Source organism: Podarcis cretensis (assembly GCF_951804945.1).
Source record: "Podarcis cretensis genome assembly, chromosome: 12".
Lineage (NCBI taxonomy): Eukaryota > Metazoa > Chordata > Lepidosauria > Squamata > Lacertidae > Podarcis > Podarcis cretensis.
This window is the reverse complement of record NC_137181.1, coordinates 29,030,533-29,056,610: the sequence shown is the minus strand read 5'-3', so window position 1 is coordinate 29,056,610 and position 26,078 is coordinate 29,030,533. Positions and strand designations below refer to the sequence as shown.

At 41.5% G+C, this 26,078-nt stretch overlaps 2 protein-coding genes across 8 annotated transcripts in view; one reads left to right on the top strand and one right to left on the bottom strand.

Moving 5' to 3' along the window:
- Positions 1 to 12,619, bottom strand: part of DYNC1I1 (dynein cytoplasmic 1 intermediate chain 1) — a 240,409-nt gene extending 227,790 nt beyond the window's left edge. For 2 of the 7 annotated variants that reach the window (XM_079948163.1, XM_079948167.1), the window contains exon 1: positions 6,009 to 6,327. In XM_079948163.1, coding sequence (XP_079804289.1) covers positions 6,009 to 6,011 — 3 coding nt within the window. In that variant the 5' untranslated portion in view covers positions 6,012 to 6,327. Of the gene's footprint in view, positions 1 to 6,008; positions 6,328 to 12,596 lie in introns of those variants that run through there. The other 5 variants (XM_079948166.1, XM_079948169.1, XM_079948171.1 and 2 more) reach the window with 4 other exon arrangements.
- A 43-nt stretch (positions 12,620 to 12,662) lies between these two features.
- PDK4 (pyruvate dehydrogenase kinase 4) lies at positions 12,663 to 24,507 on the top strand. Its single transcript, XM_079948187.1, has 11 exons — positions 12,663 to 12,972; positions 15,919 to 16,060; positions 16,988 to 17,059; positions 17,407 to 17,591; positions 18,283 to 18,372; positions 19,145 to 19,222; positions 19,759 to 19,835; positions 20,072 to 20,170; positions 20,658 to 20,765; positions 21,433 to 21,546; positions 22,199 to 24,507. The coding sequence occupies exons 1-11, from the start codon at positions 12,843 to 12,845 to the stop codon at positions 22,340 to 22,342; spliced, it is 1,239 nt and encodes a 412-aa protein (XP_079804313.1). The 5' UTR covers positions 12,663 to 12,842; the 3' UTR covers positions 22,343 to 24,507.
- The last annotated feature ends 1,571 nt before the right edge of the window (positions 24,508 to 26,078 follow it).

Sequence of the window (26,078 nt, the reverse complement as noted above, 5' to 3'; positions counted from 1 at the left end):
CAGTGGCTGTCTCAAACATAGACCCACAGCTCAACTGTGAAGTGACTGTGGCTTAAGATTTTCTTTTGGTTTGAAACATCAAGCAGAAGTATTTCTCAATAAACTACAGAATAGCTACGCATCATGGCTGATGTTGTGCATAAAAAGGTAAAGGTATAGGTACCCCTGCCCGTACGGGCCAGTCATGTCCGACTCTAGGGTTGCGTGCTCATCTCACTCTAGAGGCCGTGAGCCGGTGCCGTCAGAAGACACTTCCAGGTCATGTGGCCAGCGTGATGAAGCTGCAGCTGGCAAGCCAGCACCAGCGCAGCACACGGAAACGCCGTTTACCTTCCCACTATAAAGCGGTACCTATTTATCTACTTGCACTTAAGAGTGCTTTTGAACTGCTAGGTGGGCAGGAGCTGGGACCGAACGACGGGTGCTCACCCTGCCGCGGGGATTCGAACCGCCGACCATACGATCGGCAAGTCCTAGGCACTGAGGTTTTACCCACAGCGCCACCTGCCACCCGCATATGATGATGTATGATGTTGTGCATACATGGATTCAAAAATCAGTGATGATAACACACTAGAGCCAGAGTAGAAGTTACTATGTATACAGCCTCCATGGCATAGCCCCCACATCGGTGATGTCCTCAAGTGCTCTCATTTCCATTCTCTGATCAAAATTTGCTATTCACTCATACAGGAAAAAGTAAAGGGGACACTGTTGTGGTAAGGGCAAAAACTAGGCTCCACAAGCTTATCTCCATCCACGACACTGAGTGGCCTGCTCTACAATGACATGGATCCAGCAAGGAGTGCAATGTGTCTTTGTGCAGAGTTGACATGGTCAGGATCCCATTGAGCACATGAATCCTCCTCCTAGAAATACCACACCCACCAGGTAGACAGGTTGCAAGTATATTACACGAGTTTCTAATTTTCCATCCCACTCTCCCAGCATTCCACTACATCAAGAAATGGAACCTATAGGAAGGCAATGCAGCTAGAGATTGGTTTGGTTCTCAGAGTTTCCCATTTAAAACATGGGACACAAGAAATGGGTTTCAATCAGTGAGACACAAGGGGAGAGGATCTGTTCACATCCCCAGACATTAGGGTCATGAAAGGACAAGTTACCAGACAATGTTGCCTTTAGGTGTTCCCTTTTACTTTCTTCCATGTAAGTGAATGACTGCTATCAACTCCTACAGGCATTATGCGGAAAACTTAATACGAAAGCCACGTGGCATGTTCAACTTCTGAAAAGCGTTCGAAAACTGAAGCAGTTACTTCTGGGTTTTCAGCGTTCAAAAACTGAAACGTTTGACTTCCGAGACGTTCAAAAACCGAGGTACTACTGTACTGTAAATAGTAGGTACAGGGGATTCAACCCAGATTGGGCCCCTGACTCCTGATTTGGATCTCTCCCACACACCTGACTTAGAATGGTCATGTATCCTCTGTTTAAAGGAGACCTTTATTTGAAGGAAAGTCCAAACCAAGTTTGATTTAAACATAAAGAACCCTAAGAAGAAAGAGAAGGAGGGGCCTTGGAGTTGCCCATCAACTGTTACCAGATGGATAGCACAGTGAGCAAGTGTCCAGGTCATCTGGTTACAGCCTTCCCTGCTATATTTAAATTATAGAAATTTATTCTAGAATTCATTTTTCAGGTTGTGACCTGGAAAAAAAAATCTATCCTTGTTCTTTATATTTGCATCAGCAGGAGCAGTCAACTGGTCCTTGCTGATAGACATATGCCGCCAGTCTTCTCAATAGGATTCCCACGCAGCCAGAGCCAGCCAAATGAAAATGCATTGCTCAGCACCAGTTGGTAAACACTGCACTCAATATTTCTGAAAAGCAGCCTTAAAGAGGAAGTTTTATTTAAAAAGAGTGAGACATAATGGATGCACAAAAACAGGTATGACGCATGTCTGGATAAGGGCAAGGAGTCATGTTTCCCTGCTAGGAAATGTGCTTAGCTTTTAAGACATTGTTTATAAATAACAACCTTGAGAAGTTCTAATACATAAGGATGCCTTCATTTTGTTTGGCTGCCTAACTTTTTGTTTGATGCATCCAATTTTTAAAAAATTTAAATCTAAGGTCATTAAAAAGTACAGGAAAGGGATGATATAAATTATCTGTCTTGACTGCCTTACAATAAAAGTCAGCAAACAAAGGTCAGATGCAGTAAGGTTTGATAATCACACTCTTCATGGGTTTCCTTACAGTTCATTATTTTTAACATACCACTTCACAGGTTATGAAATCAAAATGAATTGTTACTCTGCAAGAGTGAATTGGTGCTTGTCCTATATAATCTTCTTGTGTTCTCTGAGAATCTCCTCTACTTTAAGGTCTTTAGGTGCGTCATTTGAAATGTCAACTGACTGCGAAGGACTGACATTATCTGACTGTTCCAGTTTTCTTGGTGCATTATACTTATTTAAGTATAGTCAAGCATGCTAGAAGCCTTTGCTAGGTGATGCTCTCTCCATCAAAATATGATAGAGAGGGAGAAAGATAGAGAATATCATGTCTTGCATTGGGCCAAACATTTTACTAGAGCAAACAACAATCTTAGAAGCTTCTAGAAAGGTAATTTATTTATTTGTTTTGTGAAATTTATGAATCACTTAAGGAAAAAAACCTCCAGCTTATTACCCAAATAAACAATGCTTGAAAAAGCATGAAAAGCTTATTAACATAAACTATCAATACTGTCAAATAAGAAAAAAACAATACAATAAATATCCCTTTGTCAGTACTTCAGTGAAATAATCCAGACTATACACAACAGGGCAAAATCAAAATTAAGGGGCCAAAAATAGAAATAAAAATAAAGTTCAGCCATACTACTAGTGCCAGTCTTGCTAAACTCCAAAGCCACATCAGCCTGGCTAACTCAGAGGAGGTGAGGCCTTCTCACCAGACTGAACAATTCACAAGGTGGTCATGCTTGCATCAGTCTTCAGCCCATACACAGCTCATTGGTCCCGACATTTGCCATATGGACAGGCAAGGGACCCATGTAGGCTGTGCATGGAAAATGATTTTAATAACTTTTCCCCTCCATTTGAACCTCTGGTAAAAATATTTAAATTTAAAATGCAGGTACATTGGGTATTAAAAAAGAGGTTTGTGGGTGTTCCAAATGGGTCAAGTAAACTGTTCCACAACCAGAGAAAAATGCAGAAGGCTGCCTCCTGTTTACAGAAGATGAATGTTTGTTACTGCAAGTTTATTCTGGATGCAGACACATTTTTTACCATCTAGGCTTAGTGCAGTGGGGAAGTGATCCAAATACTGTACTCTGACTTCTACGAAATATGAGAAGCAGGGAGGATGTTGTTCAGTGCCTCTGCCGCTAGAAATGACCTTTCCCCCACTAAACTTGAGCCGTGGAGGCAATGCAAAGTATCTCAGTGCTGCCACACACCGAATGGAAAGTCTTTGTTCACAGCTCCGTGAACTTTCCCCTACTAAACTTCACATTGAGATAAAATGTCTTCTGCGTCCAGCAAGCTGACAAAGCTGTTTAATTGTGCATTATAGGTTATCAATAGGGGAAAGCTGGATTAACAGCCAACAGCTCTAGTTGTTCTTTTCATTTCACTGTATTTTAAAGTCTGTATAGAAAATTTTGCAGGGAGGTAAGGGTTACTGAACAGCTTCATGGCTTGGAAAAATTAAATATGTAACTCCTGTTGGAATGTTCTGAGGGCAAAATGGCTATGATCAAAGTCAGCAAAACAGGATTAGCAAATCTACAGATTCTTTCTTTCTTTATGATTCCTTTCCAAGTTTTGGTTGACCATTACAAGGAAGGACATTTCTGAAAAACAACTCCAACCCTGTTGCCACCCCGATGTTTATACCCATTTGCAGAACAGCAGCCCATACCCTGCAGGCAGATTGAATAAACTTTAACCATGCTAATCCAAACAGCTTTCTCTGCCAATATAATCATGTCAAAAAAAGCAGCTAATGTTAACTTATTTTTAAATTTTAATGGTTTGTTAAATCTCTTGATTAAGGCTGCAATCCTTTGCCCATGTAAATTCAATGGGACTTGATTCTGAGCAGATAGGTATAGGATTGCACTGCTACAGCATGTTTACCTATTAAGCTCAATGGGATTTAGTGCCAGGTGGGTATAGGATTTCAGCCTTAGTGACTTTTGTTTTTGTCAACACTGCTGCTAGGGAGACAGAGCTTCAACAGCTGTCTGAGGATTCAAAAGGGGGAGAGTAAATTTAGAAAATGTTAGGAGTCAGTGGAAAAACAAGCACAGCGAAACAAATAGGTCTAGCAAGATAAGGCTGGTTAGTGATAAAGCCAGCAGAGAACTCTGAGAAAAAATGCCATTATGGCAACCCTTGCCCATGGGTTTAATAAGCATGCAGTTTTATTAAGTTCAACCACTTGCCTTTTGAACTTACACCTATTTTCTAAGAACACAGCTTAATGGTACTTAAGCCCTTATGTTCTTCCAGCTGCCCCTATTTACCAGGACCACTGAGCCACCCGCGCCCCTATAATCGCTTTTGCCTGGACTTAACTGTCCAGGGGTCATTTACCTTTACAGTACCTTTTATTTACCAATAACATTTCTCATTTCTTGACTCTAATCAATCACTGACACTTCTTTCCCCTTTTGTGAATGCCTTGTTAAAAATTCTGCGAGTGTGAATGTCTCAGGTTGTCATTCTGTAGTTTTCATCTTCTTTTCCAAGCTCTCTATAAAATATTGTTTCTTGTGCATTGTAAATGAATGCAGCACACAGCTCACAAGAAGAGGCTGCAGCCTTATGTAACAAGGGTAGGGAACTGACTTGCTTGATGATTCTTACTATGGGAAAGTACAGTTAACCTGTATGCCCTTATTTTTATCTGTGGGTGCTTACAGATGGGTGATTATTGTGGGATGTGTGCTAATTGTGCAGGAAGTACACACAACACCATTGGCATGAAAATGCCAGTCCATATTTTCCCCCAATTTAATTCCATTTACTATTTCAAAGAAAAATCTGGAAAGTTAAAAGAACCTGTTGCCACCAACCTGTTTTGTATCTCTAAATGACCCATTTACAATATTAAGCTGCCATCTTGGGCAGCCTGTGTAATATTTGGTGAGCATAAATATAAATCAGCAAGCAAGTGTTCTTAGGACTGCAGCTGTAATACCAAAGCTTGCATTACACTTGGCCTTTATTCACAAATTAATTTGATTAGGAGCTCAGGCAGAGGGCCTTCTTGGTAGTGGTGCCTGCCCTGTGGAATGCCCTCCCAGCAGATGTCAAGGCAATAAGCAACTATTTTACTTTTAAAAGACAACTGAAGGTGGCCCTCTTTAGGGAAGTTTTTAATGTTTGATGCTTTATTGTTTTTAATATTTGGTTGGAAGCCGCACAGAGTGGCCGGGGAAACCCAGCCAGATGGGCGGGGTATAAATGAATTATTATTATTATTATTATTATTATTATTATTATTATTATTATTATTCCTTGCTGAAAGGATCAGCTCCTTTAGTAATTGGCTTACTGGTGTGTTCTATGATTTTTCTTTGCCTTTATTCAGAGGGAATTCAGTGCTTGATATACAGTATATTATATGTACAAATATCTCAGGTGGTACTTGGGCCTGGAAAAACTCCAGTTTTTCTGCTGACTTTTGGGCATCAGGATGGGAGTATTTTGAACCTCATGCAGGGGAGGGTTGCCCTCTGCAAGGAAGCAGAGCAAAACAAAAAACCCCAACCCCAATGGCCTTGCAGAGAAGAGGCATTAGCATTCAGACTAGCTGGATACATAAAGAAAGGATAGGGAAACCAGTATGAGGGGTGGGACCTTGAGAAATACAGCTAGAATTGGAGCAACTTCCACCTCATCATCAAACTGATTCTTCACAAGTCTACACAGCAGGTTCACTTTCTGAACACCACTGTGCAACTATTCAATTGGCATAAACACTGTCTTATTATGCCAGATACCAACAAACTACTATATTTACCATGAAGAGCGTATCACATGATCTATTGTCAACTAAACATCAAACATAGCCACATTTTCTCCAGACCTTCAGACAAGGACAAACTCCTATAGGATTTACACCAGCCACTTAAAACTGCAATGTTCACCTGGGAGAGTGAAGAAACAGATTAAGAAGTCAAAGTAGGTAACCATGACTGACCTACTAAAGGACATGTCTAGAGAGAAACCAAACTACTGGCTGCCACCCAAAGTTCCCAGCTAAAGCTGCTCCAGCATGCCATTCAGGATACATAGCCTATCCTGGAATACAATCCATTAAGCCTTTGCACCCGCAGGTGCTCGGTTGGCAACCCCTGGCTTACAGGATTGTGGTGCAGGTCTCCATGATATAAATCAGGGGTTGCTGACCAGTTTTATGCCCACTGGCACACTTGGATTTTTGAGGAAGTGATGTGTGTGCTAGTTCAATGGTCACTTCTTACCCCTCTCCCTCATACTATCCCACAAAGATACAAGAAGTGATAAAGCACATGCGCACACACATATTGCTTTTGCAAGAGAACAGCAGAATTAATACTGAAAAGGACATAGAGCTGAAAGAGGAAGTGGAAAAGAGTGATTGTTTTACATGTGCTTTTCAAGAGAGAAAATCACCCTTGCCATCTCATGATCAGGATGTGAGTTTGTGTGTGTGTTCAGACGCTTTGTAGAAGTCAGATGAAGATTACAAGGGTGCCACTGCATCCCTGAGGACTACATGGGTGTTTTTTTTTTTTTCAAATAACGTGCATATTCCAAATGGATTCGTGTGTTACAGAAAAAACAGTGGAAGAGAAACAACAGAGTGTATATTCAGGGTGTATTTTTTTTAATCCATGCCCCTCCTCTGTTTGTTTGCTTTAATATCCAGCCTTAATAAAACTCCTGGGGAACTCTTCAGCTTGCTCACTATCTGGTGAAGTGTTGGAGAGCCAACATGGTGTAGAGATTAAACTGTAGGACTCGGATGGACCTACCAGGGGTGCCAACTTGAATAAAATATTGTGGGGGCCTTGGTAAACCCTGCCCCCAGTGCCGGATTTATGTATAGTCTAAGTAGACTGAAGCCTCTAAATCGAGGGGGCCTCCTCAGCCCACCAGCGGGCAGTCTCCCCTCTCCCAAAATTGCAAACCCAAGACTTCATCCAAGAGCAGGGCAACTCGGGCCCAGCAACAATGAGACTCAGGGCCAGCCAGTGGGGCCCAATTTGAAACTGTAGGGCCCAACTTGAAAAAAATTTGTGGGGCCCTAGTTCACAGCCAAAATCTGCAGAATCTTAAGAGATATAAATCCGTGTGCTAGGTCATTTTCACAAGGTCAGCAGAGCCCTTCAGAAATCAGACCTGTTATTGAGTTCTTGTGCAAGTTTGTACAGTTCACTTCTGGATTTTTTAAAGAGAAGATTTTGATGAGCTTGAGAAACAAGCAAAAGCCAAATGTTAACTACAAAACAAGGAGACAAAGAGTGAGGGAACAGCAAAAAAAATGACAGAAGTGCACCTGATGCCTTAGATGCACTTTCTTCAAGAGATAAGTTTAGGATAAAATTATTTTATCCTTCAAGTGCATCCTAAGATGCACTTGAAGCCAATTTAAAAAGAAGTACTGCCTACAGTGATGTTGCACAGTTGTTGTTCCATTCTTGCTTTTCTGATAGCATCTAAGCAAGAAATTCAGCAAGGAGTTGAACTGTTGATGAAAGCACACCCAGAAGATACTGACCTGAAACTTATTGATGAACTTTTGCACTTTCACTTGTGCGTGAGAAAAGCCATAGGCTTACAGTAGAGCATTCTCTGTCTCATACAGACCTTTATCAAATTATATACAAGGAAAAAATTCAGATGGCCTTTCCTAATGTGGAAGCAATATTTCTTAGCTTTATGGTCACGAACTGCTCGGAGAGAGGAGTTTTTCAAGACTCAAAAGAATTAAAAATGAATTAAGGGCCACAATGTCTCAAGAGAGGTTGTCCACACTGAGCATTCTTTACATTGAAAGTGACAAACTTAGATAAACAAATTTTGATGAAGTTTTCTGATGTCCTTTAGAGGAGAAATTGTGAATTGCAGAATTTTAAATACCCACCATTATCCTTGGCTTCACTCAATTTTGTTTATAACTCTTCCATTTTCTTCTAGTCGTGAGAGTGAGGGATTGGGAGGGGCCTCACAAGTGAAGTAGCCTAGGGTCTTTCTTCATCTAAATCCAGCCCTGGACAGGAGACGGGACAGGTGAGAGGGACTGGGGTAGAAAAGCTTAAGTTCTTTTATTTAATGTATGCTTGGGGTTTTTCTGTCAGCATCACTTGGGGAAGTTCTCTTTCTATTCGCTTGTTATATTTCCTTGATAGTGAAAGAGGTTGGGGTGGCCTAGGGTGTGGTTGATCATCTTTGGCTGGCCACAGTGGGATTTGTTTGTGCGTGGGTGAGGGGGGTTGTTGGGTTAAGTTAGCCATATTGAATTGTATGCTGTCGGTGGGTTATGAGCTCTTTCTATTCTGAGTGGGCAGTTATATTGGAAGGTGTTCAGTAGGGCCAGTTCTGGGGTGACTTCTAGTGCCTGTTTAGTTATTTTACTTATTTCTAGTATGACTGTGCACACTCCTTTTCTGACTGGGTCCTCGATTACTTGGTTTGGTGGGATCTGCTGGTTCGGACACAGCATATGTCTGAGAAGGCCCCACGTGGGATCATGGGGAGGAGGTGCAAGGAAAATACTGTCATGATATTGATTTCTTGGGCAACTTGGAAGGGCTGTGGTGGGATCCAGAAACAGCAACCTGGAGCCCCACTGACCACTTAACTGCTCTCTTCTCCATCAGCTTGGGAGCTTTTTCTGAGATGCTTGCGGGGTATGATAGCATCCTTTGTCGTCTGAGCATCTTTATCAAGGTGCTAACAGATCTGCCTTTGATCAGTTGTGCTTCAAGGGAAGCTCACCAGTCCTCTGATTCTTAATATTTTCCAGCCCAGATAGATGTTAACCAAAGGATCTAACAATAGTCATCTCCTTGCGGGGGCACGGAAGCATTGGAGAACCAGATGCATCACAAGAGCATCTTGGATGGGATGGCTTTCAAAGAGGGCTAGACAATTGCATGGAGGAGAGGCCTATCAAAGCTGTGATGGCTATGCTCAGCCTCCCCTGTTGGGAGGGAGCAATGCTTCTGAAAAGCACTTGCTGGAAGCCACAGACTCCCCAAATGTGTTTCTCAAGGACCCCTTCCTTCCCTCTGCCCCAGTACCTGAGGGTCGTTACATCACTCCAGGGATTTGGCCAGAACAAAGTATATGTTGGGGAAAGTCTCCCTCCCTGCAAAGAAAATGGAGGAATGAGCAGGCACCTGGCTCCCAGCCACGCTAGCACCAGTCTGGCGCATGAGGGTGCGGGACACGGGAAGGAAGCATTCCTATAGTATAGGGCACTCAACTGGCATTTCTACCTACCCGAACTCTGAGCCTTCCCCCCCCCCCCTTGTTCTAGCCTGCCTCTCTTCTAAGGAAGATGCAAGCTCTTGCTGGAAGCCACTGGTGGGGAGAGTGTTCCTATGATTCCCAAATGTTTCAGCATCTTTTTGTTCCTTTAGCTGCTTGATATAATCAGAGCATGGCAAAGTTGGAAGGGTTCCCAAGGGTCATCTAGTACTAGGATCCTGCCCACAGCCAGCCCTGGCTGGGCTCCAAACTCCAGGCTTCTGGTTACCATTGTAATTCTGCATGGTGTGGAGAAAGGGGAGAGAGAAATGTGTTGCTTACACTCTCATAACACTGATATGAGATCCACACCATGCAGTCCTTTCAATAACTAAAGTCTAAAGGGCTGTCACATGGAGGATGGAGCAAGCTTGCTTTCTCCTGCTCTAGAAGCCCTTAGGGCCTGAAGCAGTGACTCTCCTTCCTTGGAGGTTTTTAAGCAGTGCTTGGATGGCCATCGGTCATGGATCATCTAGTTGAGATTCCTGCATTACAGGGGTTGGACTAGATGACCCTCATGGTCCCTTCCAACTCTACAATTCTATGATGCTATATTTTAAAGAGCATCCAATGCACCTTTAAAGCACATGACTTCCCCCGAAATGATTCATGCCATTGTGGCTTCCCTTTCACAGACCTACAATCCCCAGAACCCCTAACAAACTACAATTCCCAGGATCATTTGGGGGAAGACATTTGGTTTTTAGAACAGGGATAAAGAACTTGCAGTTTGCTCACCCCCATTTCCTAGGAACCAGGAATGAAAAGCTCAAGTGTTTCTAACAGTATGATTATAGGGAGCACCATGTATAAAATATTGAATGTAATAGGGTTATTAAGGTAATTGTATCAGAATTATTATGGGAATGTCAAGGAGGGAGGGGGAAAGGGAGAGTGTGGAATTCTGGTGGTGAGTGAGGATTGGATGAGGATTTGAAAGGGAGTTTGAATGTGAGGCAGTTGAGAGTCAGTTGAGAGCAGTGGGTTCTGGAAGGGGTGGTTGAGCAACTAACTATTCATTTTAGGATCAGTAGTCTAGTCGTCATTTTTGTAATAAAGCAGCATATAAGATAAAGAGAATTTGAAGCCATAAGCTCAGGTATACACACCATCCTACAATCATTTAGTGAATCATCCATACAGTCTCCTTTAGTGAGGGTGCAGTACCTAGGATCTAGACCAAACATTGATATTTTTTGCTCTTTTCTACTTTCATAGGTTTATGTTCTGGTTCTTATATGTAATAGGGGTGGGGGCTCTTTAAATACTGGGGGGTGCCACACACTCCTTTTATTCTTTAAAAAAATAATAATTTCCCCTCGTTTTCAAAAGCACATGCACTGTCTCTTCAGGTTCTTCAGTTACATTTGTTGTTAGACATTGGTGTTATATGCAGTACTGTATAGGGTTGGGAAGAAAAGAGTGGCCACCCCGCATAATCAACACAGTGCACACACACCATTTGAATGGAAATGCCCATCTACTTTATGAAGCCCCCACAGCCCCTAGAAGTTGGCTCCTATGGCACTTATGGAATGAGAGTTCAAATCCCCACTCACTCATTAAGCTCACTGGGCAACCTTGAGCCAGTCACTGTCTCTTAGCCTAACCTACCTCACAGGGTTGTTGTTGGATAAAACAGGGAAGGGAGGAACCATGTATGGCCTCTCCTTGCACATCATGGAGAAATGCTGGTATATAAAAGTAAAAAAAAAGTATATAAAAAAGGAATGACGCTACCCTTTGGGGGGGGAACCCCACCTCCATGGTTCGAACGATGCCTAATTCCACGTTTAGCATTCTTTTAAAAGCCTCACTTTCCTAGTGCTTCTTGAACACCAACTCCCCTCAAAAGAATGTGAAGATATTGCAATCATGCTATCGTGACAACAAACAGATTGCAGTGCCAGAAAACAACCCCCTTCCAGTCTCAAGTCCGTGAAACCATTGGAAGGAGCACATCTTGATTTGTGTGCTAAAACGGGATGGTTTATATTTAGGATGTTTTGCTAGGGTGGGGAGGATAATTTTTCAGAAGGGCACTTCTTCTCTTTTCAGGGAGCGAGCAGTTTCTCTCACAATGTGCAGCCGCCACCACACGTTCCCCCACAATTTACATATAAGCTAAACAAGCTATAGCTTAGGGCCCCACTCTCTTGGGGCCCCCCAAAAAAATTAAAGGGGGAAAAACTGGGTGTACATTTCCAAATATAAGATAAAAAACAAGTAAAATAAAACCTACATACAGCAACAGCGTTTTGTGTTGTGTAGGCTCCTGGGATGTAAGCAATGGGCCCCGCCTGCTAGCCTGCTCCCTAAAATATCACTGGTTTGCTCATTTCTATATACAGGGTGCCGGCATTCTGCATGTGCAAATGGCTTTCAGATACCTGTTAGGTCCATCAACTACCATAAAGCATATACAGTATTCAGCACAAAAAACAGCGACAAACTGTTGAGAAAGGACAGCTGGACATATAAAGGGCCCCATTACCTTCAGTAGCTTAAGGCCTCATCAACCCTAAATCCGGCCCTGCCCCCACCCCCTCGGCCTCTTTTCCCGTCCCTTGAAGCGCCCCCGCGCCGGGTGTTCTCCTGCTTCTTGGAAAAAGCGGCACATCCCGCCTCCTCCCTCAGGAATCGGGCCGAGCTGTTTATCGCCCGAGGCCCGCCCGAAGTCAAAGCGCCCACAGTACGGATACAGCCTTCCCATTGGCCCTTTCTGGTAAAACGACCCGCCAATGACGAGCGGGTCTGGCCGCGCTCCATTCTCTCTTCTCCCCCCGCCCTCCCAACTCCAAGGGCTCAGTCTCGCGCCGGTCATTTGACGGTTTCTCCAACGGCAGGAGGGGGGCGGGGGGGAGAGAACTAAGGCTCGGGACTTGGACGAGGGAGGATGACACCGTGTCCTTCCATCCCCCAACCGCGTAAACAAGGGCAAGTGGGTCGAGAGAGAGAGAGAGAGAGAGAAAGACACACCCACTTTCCGTGCGCCGCCTCCTCCGCCACGCCCCTCTCCCTTTCCTCCCACAGCAGCCCAGCCTTCTAAGCGGCGAAGGGCTAAAGGTCGCCACACACGCACGCGAGATACCTGGAAAGGGGGGAGGTGGCTGTGGGAAGAGCCAGCTCGGGGCAGCTAGCCTCCGGAGAGGGGGCGTGGCTTGGCGCTCGCGCTCCGGACACGCCCCCCGGAGGGAGGGTTAAGAAGTGGTAAATAAGGGGCCGCACGTGCAGGGCGCGAGGCGAAACGGTTCGAGCGGAGGAACCGCGCAGAAACACATACACTCCAGCCCGTTGCTCACGGTCATCGTTTCGCTGCTGCTGGCGCCGCGGAGCCATGAAGGCCGCTCGCATCGCGATTCGCAGCGCGGCCCCTTTGGCGGGCGGGGAGCGGGCGCCCCGAGAGGTGGAGCATTTTGCCCGCTACTCTCCGTCGCCGCTGTCCATCAAGCAGTTCCTGGATTTCGGTGAGGGCAGTTGCGGTGCGATCGACGCGTGTGTGAGAGAGGGAGAGTGGGGGCGGCACGGGGTGGCCGCTGTGGGGCAATGTCAGAGCAAAAGGGTGGGGGGGGGTTTGAGGTGGTCGCTGGTGATGGGAGATGGCCTTTTGGGACACCGCCTAGTAGGGTCCTGCTTGAGATGACTGTGTGTGTGTGTGTGTGTGTGTGTGTAAGAAGTGCAGTTTAGTTTAGTGTGGAGAGGCCATAAGGCTTAATGGTCTTATGGACCCCCCTCCCCCATAGATCAGCCTGGTACCCCCCAGATGCTGTTGGACTGCCAGCCCCAGACAACACAGCCAGACAACATCTGGAGGGGCGCCAGGTTGGCAAAAGCTGCTACAGATAGCAAAGTCTATGACTGCACTCACTTCAAGTTGTGGGAAGTCAGTCCTGTTGCATTAGGGGGCTCATTCTGTTAAGTGGGGGGTACCCCTGGTCCTCTGTCCTTGTATTCATGGGTTGGGCTTCCAAAGCAATGTAAGCTGAGGCCAGGAGGGAAAGGAGGGTGAAAACGATTTTGCTTTGGGGTGTGTGTGTGTCTGGATAATGCTCCCAAGAGGGATGGGGTGGGTGTGGAATGTTATCTCCATCTTTTCTTACTGGCTTGCATTCAAGCAAATTGCAGTGGGGTAGCTATGTGCATCTATCACAGCAAAACCAAAAGCAAACAAGTCTCGGCTACCTTAAAGTGCTTAATCAAGTTCTTTGTTACATCAGCTTCTGTGGACTGGAGTCTGGTTCATCAAGTGAATTCATCTGATGCAATCCACACATTTGATGCTATGGGATCTAGTCCAAAGGAGTTTATTCCACGATCTCTTAGGCTGCAATCTTATGTACACTTCTCTGGGAGTGAGCACTATTGACAGGGCCAGCCCAAGACATTTTAGGACCTGAACCAAACCACAAAATGGTGACCTCTCTCCTCACCAGGGAGGAAGGGGTGAGTGAAGATCTGTGTCAGGTGCAAGGGGGGAATAAAGATCTACGTTGAGATCTGTTGTCCCTCTGGATTATGCTGCCCAAGGTGGTTTCCTCACCTTGGTGTGCCAGCCCTGACTATTAACCTTGCTTCTGAGTAAACTTGCGCTACAAATCTTTAAGGATCCCCAAAACTGCCTTTGGTTTATTCATCTTTTGCCCTTGTACTCCAGCTGAAGTTTTCATTTGTTGTTAGCATATCTTAGGACTGCACAGAGCTCCATGGAACTGTCAACCTGTTGAGCATATAGATTTTTTCATCTTTTTTTCTCTGTGGTTTTGGTATGCAACAATTTTGTTATGCAACAATTTTGGTTCTATTAGAAAGCAAATGTGCAGGGAGAGTTTTGCAAGAAATTACTATATACAGGAATTCTCAATTCTCAAGTTAAAAAAATAACATTGTATGCTCTTTCCCTTCATAAAAAGGTAAAGGTAAAGGTACCCCTGCCCGTACGGGCCAGTCTTGACAGACTCTGGGGTTGTGCGCCCATCTCACTTAAGGTACTTATTAAATCTATTATGCAATCAAATGTGAAGCATTTGGAAATAGTTCACCTAAGTAAACATTTGTCTACATGCCTGTGTTTCTAAACTATATTTTTCTTAGTCACTGAAATTGGTTCTATACTTTTTAATGTTAGCTTTTAAAAACTATAAAGAAGCAGTTTTACCTTTTTTTAAAAATGGCAGCTTTTCAAGGGTGCTTTCTAGGAATCTTCATAGTTGTTTACTCTATTCTCATTGGCTCAAGTTGCTTCACATGTTCTATTACAAATGCTAGAAAAAAATGGTAATAACTTCAAGTCACAAAGTATGAAAATAGGATTTTGTCCTCTAGTTCTGATTAACTGGATAAGTAATTTTCAGCATTGCTCAGTTTATTACTTTTAGCCTGGCCACCCATAGTAGGCTTTGTTAGTTTATTATTGCTGACACTGTATTCAGTCATTCTTCAGCCATCAGTGTCAGTCTGTTGTGTGATAGAAAAAGCTGTTTTTCATTTAGTAGATACAGTTTAAAACTTTACAACTTATAAGCAGAAAAAAATATTAATCACTCAACTGCTAGATATATAAATACACATGCCAGTGTGTTAGGTGTGGTCTGCTACTTGCAGCTAAAAGGAATTATTTAAAGCAGTAGTAATTTTGCCAAAGCTTTCTATACATGCTTGTGGTTTCACCAGATCTCTGTTGTGGCTGGTTAGCAATGATTGGCTTTTGTTCATCTCTATTTTCTGTGAGGGCCCACAATTTTTACTTGTAGAAAAGCCAAAGGCATTTTAAAATTACATACTCTTAATGTTAAGTAGTACTGTACTTGTTGAACTTAAAATAGAGTAAAGCATTGTGAAATTTATATGCATTTGTGGGGGGTTGTTTGTTAATATCTCAAGAGACAGATAGTGTTCATCATTCTTCTGAACACTTGGTGGAACACAGCTGGGATGTGGCCTAGTCCACTTTTCCCAAGTATGGTCCTGTACATGTTTACTCAGAACTAAGTCCTACCAAGTTCAGTGCAATTTACTGTCAAGGAAGTGCACATATGATTGCAGCTTAGACCTTTTTCTTAATCCTTACCAAGAAATTGTAACTACATATAATATGGCTTAAATCAATAATAGTTTATAGCTGATTTTATCTGTGGTAAGTCATATCATAGCTCTGTTCCCTGAGAGCACATTGGTATTGGGAAATGTGTGACAAGCAGAAGACACCTGATGATTTTCAGAGATTACTTTGTATTTACTGCTGCCATTGTGCAAAACATCCTTTAGTTCTAATAACTAGCAGTCGCTACACGATCTTGCACTGGTAGCTGAGCTACTTGATTGTATAACATAAAGTTGACATATGATATCTTGAAGCTATTCCTTATGGTGCTTATATGGAAAACAACTTAAACGAGCTGGCTTTTGTTTTTCAGGGTCAACTAATGCATGCGAGAAAACATCTTTTTCTTTTCTTCGGCATGAACTTCCTGTGAGGCTAGCAAATATCCTAAAAGAAATCGACTTCCTCCCTAGCCGACTGTTAAGCACTCCTTCAGTACAGTTGGTAAAAAGTTGGTAAGTAGCAAAACTTACGTAACACATTTTACTACGTTCAACTTAATCCTGCTTTTGTATTTTAAATTTCAGAAAGCTTCATATTTACTTTGCAACAGTAACAAGATCCTTTACAGTGGTACCTTGAGTTACAAACGCCTCAGGTTACAAACGCTTTAGGTTACAAACTCCGCTAACCTGGAAGAGTTACCTCGAGTTGAGAACTGTGCCCCAGAATGAGAACGGAAATCGTGTTCCAGCGGCAGCAAGAGTCCCCATTAGCAAAAGCACGCCTCTGGTTAGGAACAATTTCAGGTTAAGAACGGACCTCCAGAATGAATTAAGTTCGTCACTAGAGGTACCACTGTATTGGAAGCTTGACAGGTTGCTAGTAAAATGCAGGTCATTATATCAAGGCCATAGCATAGAAAAGCACGTGCTGGACGCACAACTATGGCATCCTCTGGAGTCATTTTATAGCTGCCATGGCTGCTTGTTAAATGTGAACTAAGATGCTGTGAAGCCTCACATAATTGTCTTCTGCCCATGTAGTGTTATCATAATGATGACATTCTGCACAATCAAGATAAAGGAACAGCGTTTTAACAGCTGCTGTGTTTGTGCACAGATTTGGTGGCATTGTTTGTGTCCTTGGTATGTGCAATGCTGTATACCAACTGATACCACACACATTTTTAAAAAAAACATATAATAGTGAGCTGGAGATAGCTTAAGAGGCATGCATACAAACATTGAGGCAGGCACATAGGAATTTAAAATATATTTTTCTACTCCTAAACTTAACTGAAGTCCTAGTAGTCTGTTTGCTCATAGTTTGCCTTCTACTTGAGGTCACCGAGTTACTGAATTGCTAAAGCAATCATATCTCTCCAGTCAACTTTCCCTGGCCTGTATGAATAATTCATGGTTTACTTTGTATATTAACAGGTATGTTGAAAGCCTAATGGAGCTGGTGGAGTTCCATGACAAAAAATCAGATGACCACAAAGTTCTATCAAAGTAAGTTCTTATGAGTTGTGTTGTTAGTAGCTTTACTTGCTTCACAGTAACAGCTGACTTGATGGGTTGCTCAACTAACTAAGCATGAACATTATTCAGTTCAGAATACAGAGACTACTGATCATATGATAATGATCAAAAGCTTTTAACAGTATCTGACACCTGATACTGCAAAAAATGGCACATTGAAATAAAATAAGTCAGCAATAAATTATAAACTGTCAAGATAACATTAAGATGCTTCAATTATCTTGACAGAATGAATGGTGAAAAAAATAACTTAATTCAGTTTTGCTTTGCTGCCTTCGTCAGATAGGCCAAGTCTAAAGTTATCCCCCCCTTCCCAGTTTCATAGATGCCATTGTCAAAGTCCGAAATCGGCACCATGATGTAGTGCCCACAATGGCACAAGGGGTTCTAGAATACAGAGATTCTTCCAAGATGGACCCATTCATCAATCAAAACATCCAGTACTTCTTGGATCGCTTTTACATGAACCGGATATCTATTCGAATGTTAATAAACCAGCACAGTAAGTTGTTTTTCCATTCCTTTGACAAGTTGATTTTAATGTTTTTGTCAAACATTCTTAGAAATATTTGATGAACTGTGGATTTTATTAATCATTTATCTTTGCTGGTTGTAAAAAGAAAAATGACAAGTGTAAATGATATAAATTATTATGAGAGGAAGAACAAAGGTCAAAAGCAGAAAGTAGTTAGGTAATAAACAGTATAGCTAAAGAGCAATGAAATGTGTGTACATAACAACTCCAGTACTAAAACCTGGTAAAGTAGTACACACAAGGGGAAATGCATTGTGATACAGATGCCTCCAGACTAGAAAAATGTAAATGCCAAAGCACTTCACTGTAGTAGATAGAATAGCAGATAAAACCTAGTTCAGCAATGAAGCTTACTAGATGGCCTTCAGCAAATCACTGACTCTTGGCCCATCATCCCTTACAGAGCAGTTATAAATATAAAGTTGGATAGTCCCTTCTATGTCACCATGAGCTCTTGTGGGAAGGAGAGATAAGACAGGGCTGCCATATGTCCGGATTGTCCCCGACATTACAGGGTTTTAAAAGGTGGAATTGAAGTTTGGGAGGAATTTCCAAAAGGTGGCACTTTGTCCTTTTTATTATTGCTAAAAATAATCCTTTAGATAGCTTGTTGAGCAACCTGGAAAAAAATTGACCATTTTGTCTTTTAATTCAACAGCGCTTATTTTTGATAACAATAACAATGTGGGTAATCCAAAGCACATTGGATGCATTGACCCTTGCTGTGACGTTGTGGATTTGGTGCATGGTACGTATATGAAATTGTCAGCATCCCCTGGTGGCTTCAGCTATGTGTAGAGAATATGTCCTTTTCTTAGATGCATTACCAGTTTAAGAAAGTGAAAGAATTGTCAGTCTTTCATGAGTATCCTGGCTTCACATCTAAGTGCAGAATATTTTGGGGAAGGACTGTAGCATTTCCCTTGCATGCAGAAGGCCCCATGTGCCTTCTCATGTGTCTTCAGGTGGGGCTGGGAAAAGATTCTTCCTAAAACCCTGGAGAGCCTCTGCCAGTCAAGAGTCAACTGTGCTTAGGAAGGTGGAAGAGTCAATTGCACTATGGTATAAGACAACTCCATATGTTCATGTGCATACCTACCTGCATATTCTGACAGTCATGAGACAGGGATCGTGGCAAGTTGCACACTTTTACATTCAGTAGTGAGTGAATGAAGGGTGGAATGCCTGTTTTTAACGGGTCATCAGAATTTTCTCATGCTGTCAGGTGGCATTGCATTTCTGTTGGGTACAGCCCTATTCAGCCTGCTGCATGCAAGATCTGTTGATTTCCACGTGACAGACATGTGCAGTTAGAAGTCTTGGGTAATATTTAACTGATATTTCAGTGGCATTCTGTGCCTTAATGCTGACAGTTATAATTCAGCTTTCTGTATACAGAAGCCTTATTTCAATGCTAGAGAGCACAGCCTGGAGTAGTCTAGTATCTAGGATATGCCTAATGATGCATAAGAGTTTGTGTTAAATCGTGCTTCATTTTTTCTTATTAAAATGAATTCCAGATGCTTTCCAGAGTGCCCAGATGCTTTGTGACCAATACTATTTCGCTTCTCCAGACTTAAAGCTTACTCAAGTGAATGGTGAGCGCATTTTCCTCTTTTCCACCGTATCAGGGTAGCTCTTTGGTTTCTCCTTTTAGAAGCTTTTTGCTCTTATTGCTGACCCACTTGTCTAGAATTGGAGGCTTACCATTTCCCCCCCTTGTGAAAGTGCTAAATTTGCACGGTTGCATTCATTCATATGATGCAATATGCCAGACCTGAATGAGCACATGGACATGTAATTCTGATAGGGTTGGCATCCACATTTCCTTAAAAGAAATCAAAAGAAGAAATTAGCTTAGCTGCAGATCCACTATTATAATAGTTCAAGAATGTTTTTGCTCATGAAGGATGGATTGCAGGAAGTTTGTACTTCTTCAATACAATACAAACTTCTGCAAAACAAGAACATTCATAACTACAGTACTATAGAATAATAAAGGATAACAAATTTCAGGATGCAGTGTTAAATGCACAGATCTTAATTAAAAGCATTTATTGTGGACACACAATAACAATTGTTTGAAATTGAATAGCAGCTGTGTGCTGATTACTGTTTGTGCATCTTCCTGCAGGAAAGGCAGCTGGACAGCCTATCCACATAGTATATGTACCATCCCACCTCTTTCACATGCTGTTTGAACTTTTCAAGGTTTGTGTTTGCAATTATGAAACATTCATTTTTCGCCTCCATATTTATGTGTGCGTTAGCAGCAGCATTTGTTCAGCACTGTTTTTACTATTTTGCTTGATGCCTTGGACTCCTTTGGAAGGAAGAAGTGGAATAGAAATCTAATGATACTTTAGTATATTGACTGGAATTAAAAATGGCAAAAATTAGAGCAACTCAGATTGAATTAAGTCCTCCTGATTCTTCGTTTCTCCTAGAATGCAATGAGAGCAACTGTTGAACACCAGGAAAACAAACCTTCCCTTGATCCAGTTGAGGTGACCGTTGTACTTGGAAAGGAAGACCTGTCAATTAAGGTATCTTACAAGGCTTTTTTCCCAATACAATAGGTGCAATATATAATATAAACTTGCAAATGGGGCACTTCCAGACAACCTGTTTATTGAGCATTTTTCCTGATTTGTTTTTGAGGAGGTTAAATGATGTTGTATCACCAGCATTATCTCACTCTTTCCATGCATTTCCCTAGCACTTTCTGTATTGCCAGTATGTGACTGAATCCCACCCCAAAATAGTGACCGCCTGGAAGCATCCAGAGTCTCATAGGTTTAAAAAGATTTGGTGTGGAATAGATGGGTAGTGAATTGCAGCAAAATTACAACAAGCTGTCGCTAGCCAAATACTGTTTTGGACAGTATTGATTTTTAAGGAAAAGATAAGCAAATTTGATATAGGATGATCCTTAAAGCAGAAATGATTTAGTGGCTTTGTGCGGGCATTAGTGATACTTTAACAAGGATTAGAAACATGCATTTAATACCTTTTGTGTGTGTTCTCAACTAGATATCTGATAGAGGGGGTGGTGTTCCAGTGAGAAAAATAGAAAGCCTCTTCAGCTACACATATTCTACAGCACCAAAACCTGTGATGGAAAAGAATTCTACTCCTCTGGTAAGAGATGAAGCTATAAGAATTAAGCTGTAAGATGAGAGCTGAGTCTTTGTAGCGGCCCTTGTTCTTGTCAAGGACTTGGATTCTGAGTTCATTGACAAAAACAATGCTTCCAGGTGTACACGTAAGCACGCCTGATATCTGTAGTGACTCAACCATGCTGATCACTTCCAATTCATAGAAACAGCCTTGTTCTGGTTGCACAAATTCAGACTCTGGATGGGGGTGCACATCAGGGTTTCTGTATTGGGAGGAGAGGAGTATTGTCTTAGCCCCCTCCTGTAGTTTGGTGTGTACAATTTATACGCAGGTTTACCTCTCCCAGACCTGATAGTGACCCTATACTTGGCATGTATTTCCACCTCTTCCCCTTTCTGTTCAGCATTACTAATTATGTAGACAAGCAACCACTGAGGAGCCTCCAAAACTAGGTCAGTTGTGTTGCATTATTTTAGATTGCCTTTGTTTATAATGCAAACTACGACTGCATTATACAGGAGAGAACTTGCTTTCCTCATATTTCTCCTGTGAAGAATCATTGTAGAGCACATCATTTTCGTTGGGACTCCATACCAATAGGATCTGCACAGTGACACTTGTACAGTACTTAGCCTAGGAAAGAAGGACCCCATTGTTCCAATTAACAAAATGCCTCATTTCTTTCTAGGCTGGTTTTGGTTATGGCTTACCCATTTCTCGCCTGTATGCTAAATACTTCCATGGGGACCTCAATCTGTGTTCCATCTCTGGTTATGGAACAGATGCTCTCATCTACTTAAAGGTATGTTCTGCCCGTCCCCAATCCCAGTAATTTTGTAGTGCTGCAACTGTGCCTATCACCAGCTTATTTGAATCAGGTTTGTTTTTAATTTATTAGTAACTTGAGGTTTATTACTTTAAAGACAGTACTTTGTATCAATTGTACATTAGTCATCAGCGAGTCTTTGCAGAATATGCTCTTCAAAAGACTGCTGTTGCCTTTGTCTAAGTAGGTCATTGTAACTTATTTTATTATTTGGATTACAAGCCATCTTGGCTATTTTATAGAAATATGGAAGTATTACAATGTGATAAATTAAAAAATGTGATAAATTAAAAAAATAATGCCAAAATGAGAGTTCTTAATAAATGTAGATTGGCCACCTTCACATTAAAAATAATCTGACTTTGCTTTTCCCACAAATACTGAGTTTAGTCTCTCTCGCTACTTGTCATTCCTGTATTATCAGTTAGTGTTCTATCTTTAAGATTGTTATAAGTGTGGTCCATCATAAACTTCAGTCTCAAAAGATTGGCAGAACAATCAAGTCTCAAACTTTGAATCAAACTTGTTCCAGGCTGTATGTTTGCTCATAACTAGGCTCAGTAAAAAAATCAGTTTACTACATTGATAGTAATGGTGTAATCTAACTATATTTGGTCTTGCTTTCCAGGCCCTTTCCACAGACTCTATAGAGAAACTTCCTGTTTTCAACAAGTCTGTTTCGAAGCATTATCAAACCACTATAGAAGCAGATGATTGGTGTGTTCCAAGTAAAGAACCAAAGAATGTGTCAAGGCAGACTGCAGCTGCATGAAATCTGCATTTCTCCAGAACACTGAAAGTGGATCAAACCAATGTTTCAGAAAGGACTAATGAAACGAATAACTAGAAGTCATTTCTCTTCTATACCAGGATTTAGCAAGAGAAGAAATTATATGGAACACATGATTACAGCATAGACTGCATGTACTGTATTTGTACTACAGCATGTCTAATGATAATGGATATGTTAGGAGAATCAAAATGCATAGAAAGATGTGCACATCATTTCTTTTTAGCTTTTTGAAATTTAAATTAGCACTCCCAAGTACTAATGTTTTCAGACTTCTGAGGTGGGACTTGATAATATTCAAAAAACGTTATGTTGTGGTTGAACTCCAGTACACATCAATTTCCCCCTAATCCAGTCAGTAGGTATTTCATCCTATTACAAAATTATGACTTTAAGTATATTTGACATGCTCAGCCGACAAAGTCTAGTTGAAAGAGCACCGACAACAGGCTACCTTGACTGCAGTTGTTTGGCTTGATCAAGAGTGCAATGCTGAAAGTTGCATATTTCTAAACTTGCTCCAAATGGTGAACATTACTTGAATTTTTAAATGTAAAATAGCTGTATTTATGTATAGCGTTTTCATTGCTTTTCTAATGCTGAGATTTTGCTCTTCTTGGAGAAGAATCTTAAAGTGATGTCAAGGAAGTGACGGTTAGATATTGTGAAGATAAAAGTTTATTAGCTGTATCTTGGTGTATGGCTCACAGCTCAGTACAGTGAGGGAGCAGCAGTACAAATAGGGTATTTTAAAGATACTTAAATTGCAAGTCATTGAGCAGGATATGAAGCTGTTTGTGAGAGGGGAGATGGGTTCTCTAAATGGTACTGTTACTATGTATGTGTGTGCACACCCAACTATGTTTTCAGGGTGTAAATTTGAATCATGTATGTTAATTTGGGGGCCACCTGCCACAGCTCAATTTGAAAAAAAAAATGTGACTTTCAATGCTGTAAATGTTAAGATTACTCTTGAGACATTTGCAGGGATGTGATGATAAAACAGGTTGTGGAAGATACTGTGCCTGTATCGAAAATGCATAAGGAACAGCTGTGAGAAATACGATTTCTTTGTGTAACTGCAAAGAATGAGGGTGGCAGAGTGTCTCTTTTTGTGAAGAGGTCATCGGGAGAATATTCCATTCCAAATTGTGCTGCTAAAAGGCAGAGAATTTGATCAGGGCCCAGCTAGTGACAACCCAGGTCAGTCTTCTTTTTTCTTTTTTAAAAAAGCAATAATGTGCTAAAGAGTTAAAACTACTTTACTGTTTAAAATGATTGCTATCTGTGGAGATTTAGTGTCTGCTCAGTTGTGGACAGCCATGAAGCTCCCACATTTGCTGATGTCCATTTTTGCTGTGGACATTGGGTTCAGTTGAATTGGTAATCCCAGCCATGTGAGGCTATTATGTGCAGTTGGTACCCTGTACCAACAAAAGGCTTAACAGCTAACATTGCTGGAGTATTGGATGTTTTTGTTCCTTCCTGTTGTCATTGTAGTTCAGTTTTGGGAAATGCTGAAGATTTTTGTTCTGCTGCAGTGCCTATTTGTATATGCTTGATTATGAGGAAACAAGTGTGTAGGTGACATGCTAATTGCTATTGCATACTTGAGATGAAGAACTAAGGGGTGAGGTCTTAATGCTGTGCATTAAGTTAGTGTTATCACAGTAGCAGCATTAGATAACAAGATGAATGTCATTCAAATATAATCCGCATATGTTCACCCATAATGTTTGGATAACTGTGATAGAATTTGTGCCTTTCATACAGTGCATACAATCTGCTAAAGATGAGTTGTTTTACTGTTTTAATAACCTATACTGTCAGTCTATGCAGTGTTTCTGAAAAGAACCAAAGGTGCCATCTTTCTGTCACAGACCATATTACCACGCTAAATGGATACTAGAATTTCTTTGCCTGAATTATATGGCTGCAGTAAAGGCAAGCCTAAGTATGCCATTGACTTTGAGCAAAATAAGCTTTTGGTGCTGTTTTATGCTCAGTACAAAGTGAAAAATGCAGTGTAAAAAAACCCCAAATTTTTGAAGACTGAATTATTTCTTCCACAGTGTGCCTTCGAGTTCAGGTGTACTCGAGATGTATTATAAGATTTTTAATAAAATTGTGGTGGTTTTTTTAAAAAATACTGCTTGACTCTTTTCTTCTCCACCCTCCTCTTAAATCATGCAAGCAATGGATTGCCTGTTACATGGTTGATTTCTAAGTCTGCATTTTATTTTTTAGTCTATCCATTTTTTAAAATTACACGTCCTTGTTATTGGGCAGACATTATTGCTTCCATTTTTGGTCCAACAGTTTATTTCTAGTTATTGCTCGGTTATTACTGCTATTCTGTAGCTTGTAAACAGTAACACTGTCACTTCTCTCAAACAGTGAACTCTAGTAGCTGAGCGCTTAGCAGTCTGGAAGCAAAACTAAAGTAGTGGTTTCAATCTACATGGTTGGGCAGTTCCTCAAATACGCAGGTGTATAGTTTCTGTAAATGAAAAGAAAAAACCCCAAAAGACCTTGAAATTTTTTTTTTTATTTTTTTTATTTTTTTGAGGCATCTGGATATAATGGAATGTTGGGGTATGGAAATAAATGGGGAAGACACAACCCACTTACTCAGCCCCCTAATAATTTACAGTAACTGCAGGAGGGAGGGAATGAGGATTAGGGAAATGTTTTTTAAACTCACAGCATACAACGACCCTGTCCCCACACAGGGATGTCTTGAAGGAAGGCAAAGCTAAAGCCAATACACTTTCAATTTGCCATGTGCCATCATCCTCACCTGCTCACTATGTACGGTATAAATGATCATTTTGTTCACAGGCAACATGTAAACTCCAGCTTTGTAGCACTATAACATACCACGGAAAAGTCTCATGATGTGCAAAAAGAAAAAGTCAATCCCGGATCCCTCGTTCTGAACTAGAGAATTCCTGTTGTGGGTTTGGAGAATTCCTCTTTGGGGGTTGTGATATGCTGCAATGTTTTGTTCAGAGTCCAATTTGTCTTGGTGTACAGACTCATTTAAGAGCCGTAAATCCCACAACTGCCCTTCACGATGCAAAACTAGAGATGGTTCCTACTCATCCCACACAATTACCGGTATATTGGGGGCATAATCTCTCGTGGGAGCAGATAACCAGAACGTCATGACAGCCCTGGAGCTGGTTTTGAATATCAGGGGCCCATCTGAAGTAGAGGAAAATGTCTGCTACTTAACTACATTGAGCAATTATTTTTAGAGGTGGGTGGGTGTTTAGAATGGGGAGGATAAAGTCTTGAGCTCTAGCACCCATTGTTTTAGAAAGTAAGCACTCCTCTCAGAATGCTGAAAGGAAAAAAGAGAGCCAGAAAACAATGAATATCAAGAATTAGAGTATTGGTTAAGCAGTAGTATAAAAGTTAAGGCCTGACAGAAAAGTCTTCCCAGGCTTATTTTGTGACCTTTTCAAAAGTGACACCTGTGGCTTTCTAGGTGGAGAAAATCCATCAAATTTAAAAACAAGGAACTTGTTTTGCCAAATTTGGACTGGGTCTCAACAGAAACAAAGAATGCTTCTCATGTACTACTAAAAAAACTTTAAATCTTTCCCCCTTTAAGGTCCATGTAGGTCCTTGCCAGTTTTTCAAAAGCCCTGTGCAAACAGTTCATCAATCTATGTATACATTGCACAATCATAACTTGAAATTAGTTTCTCTG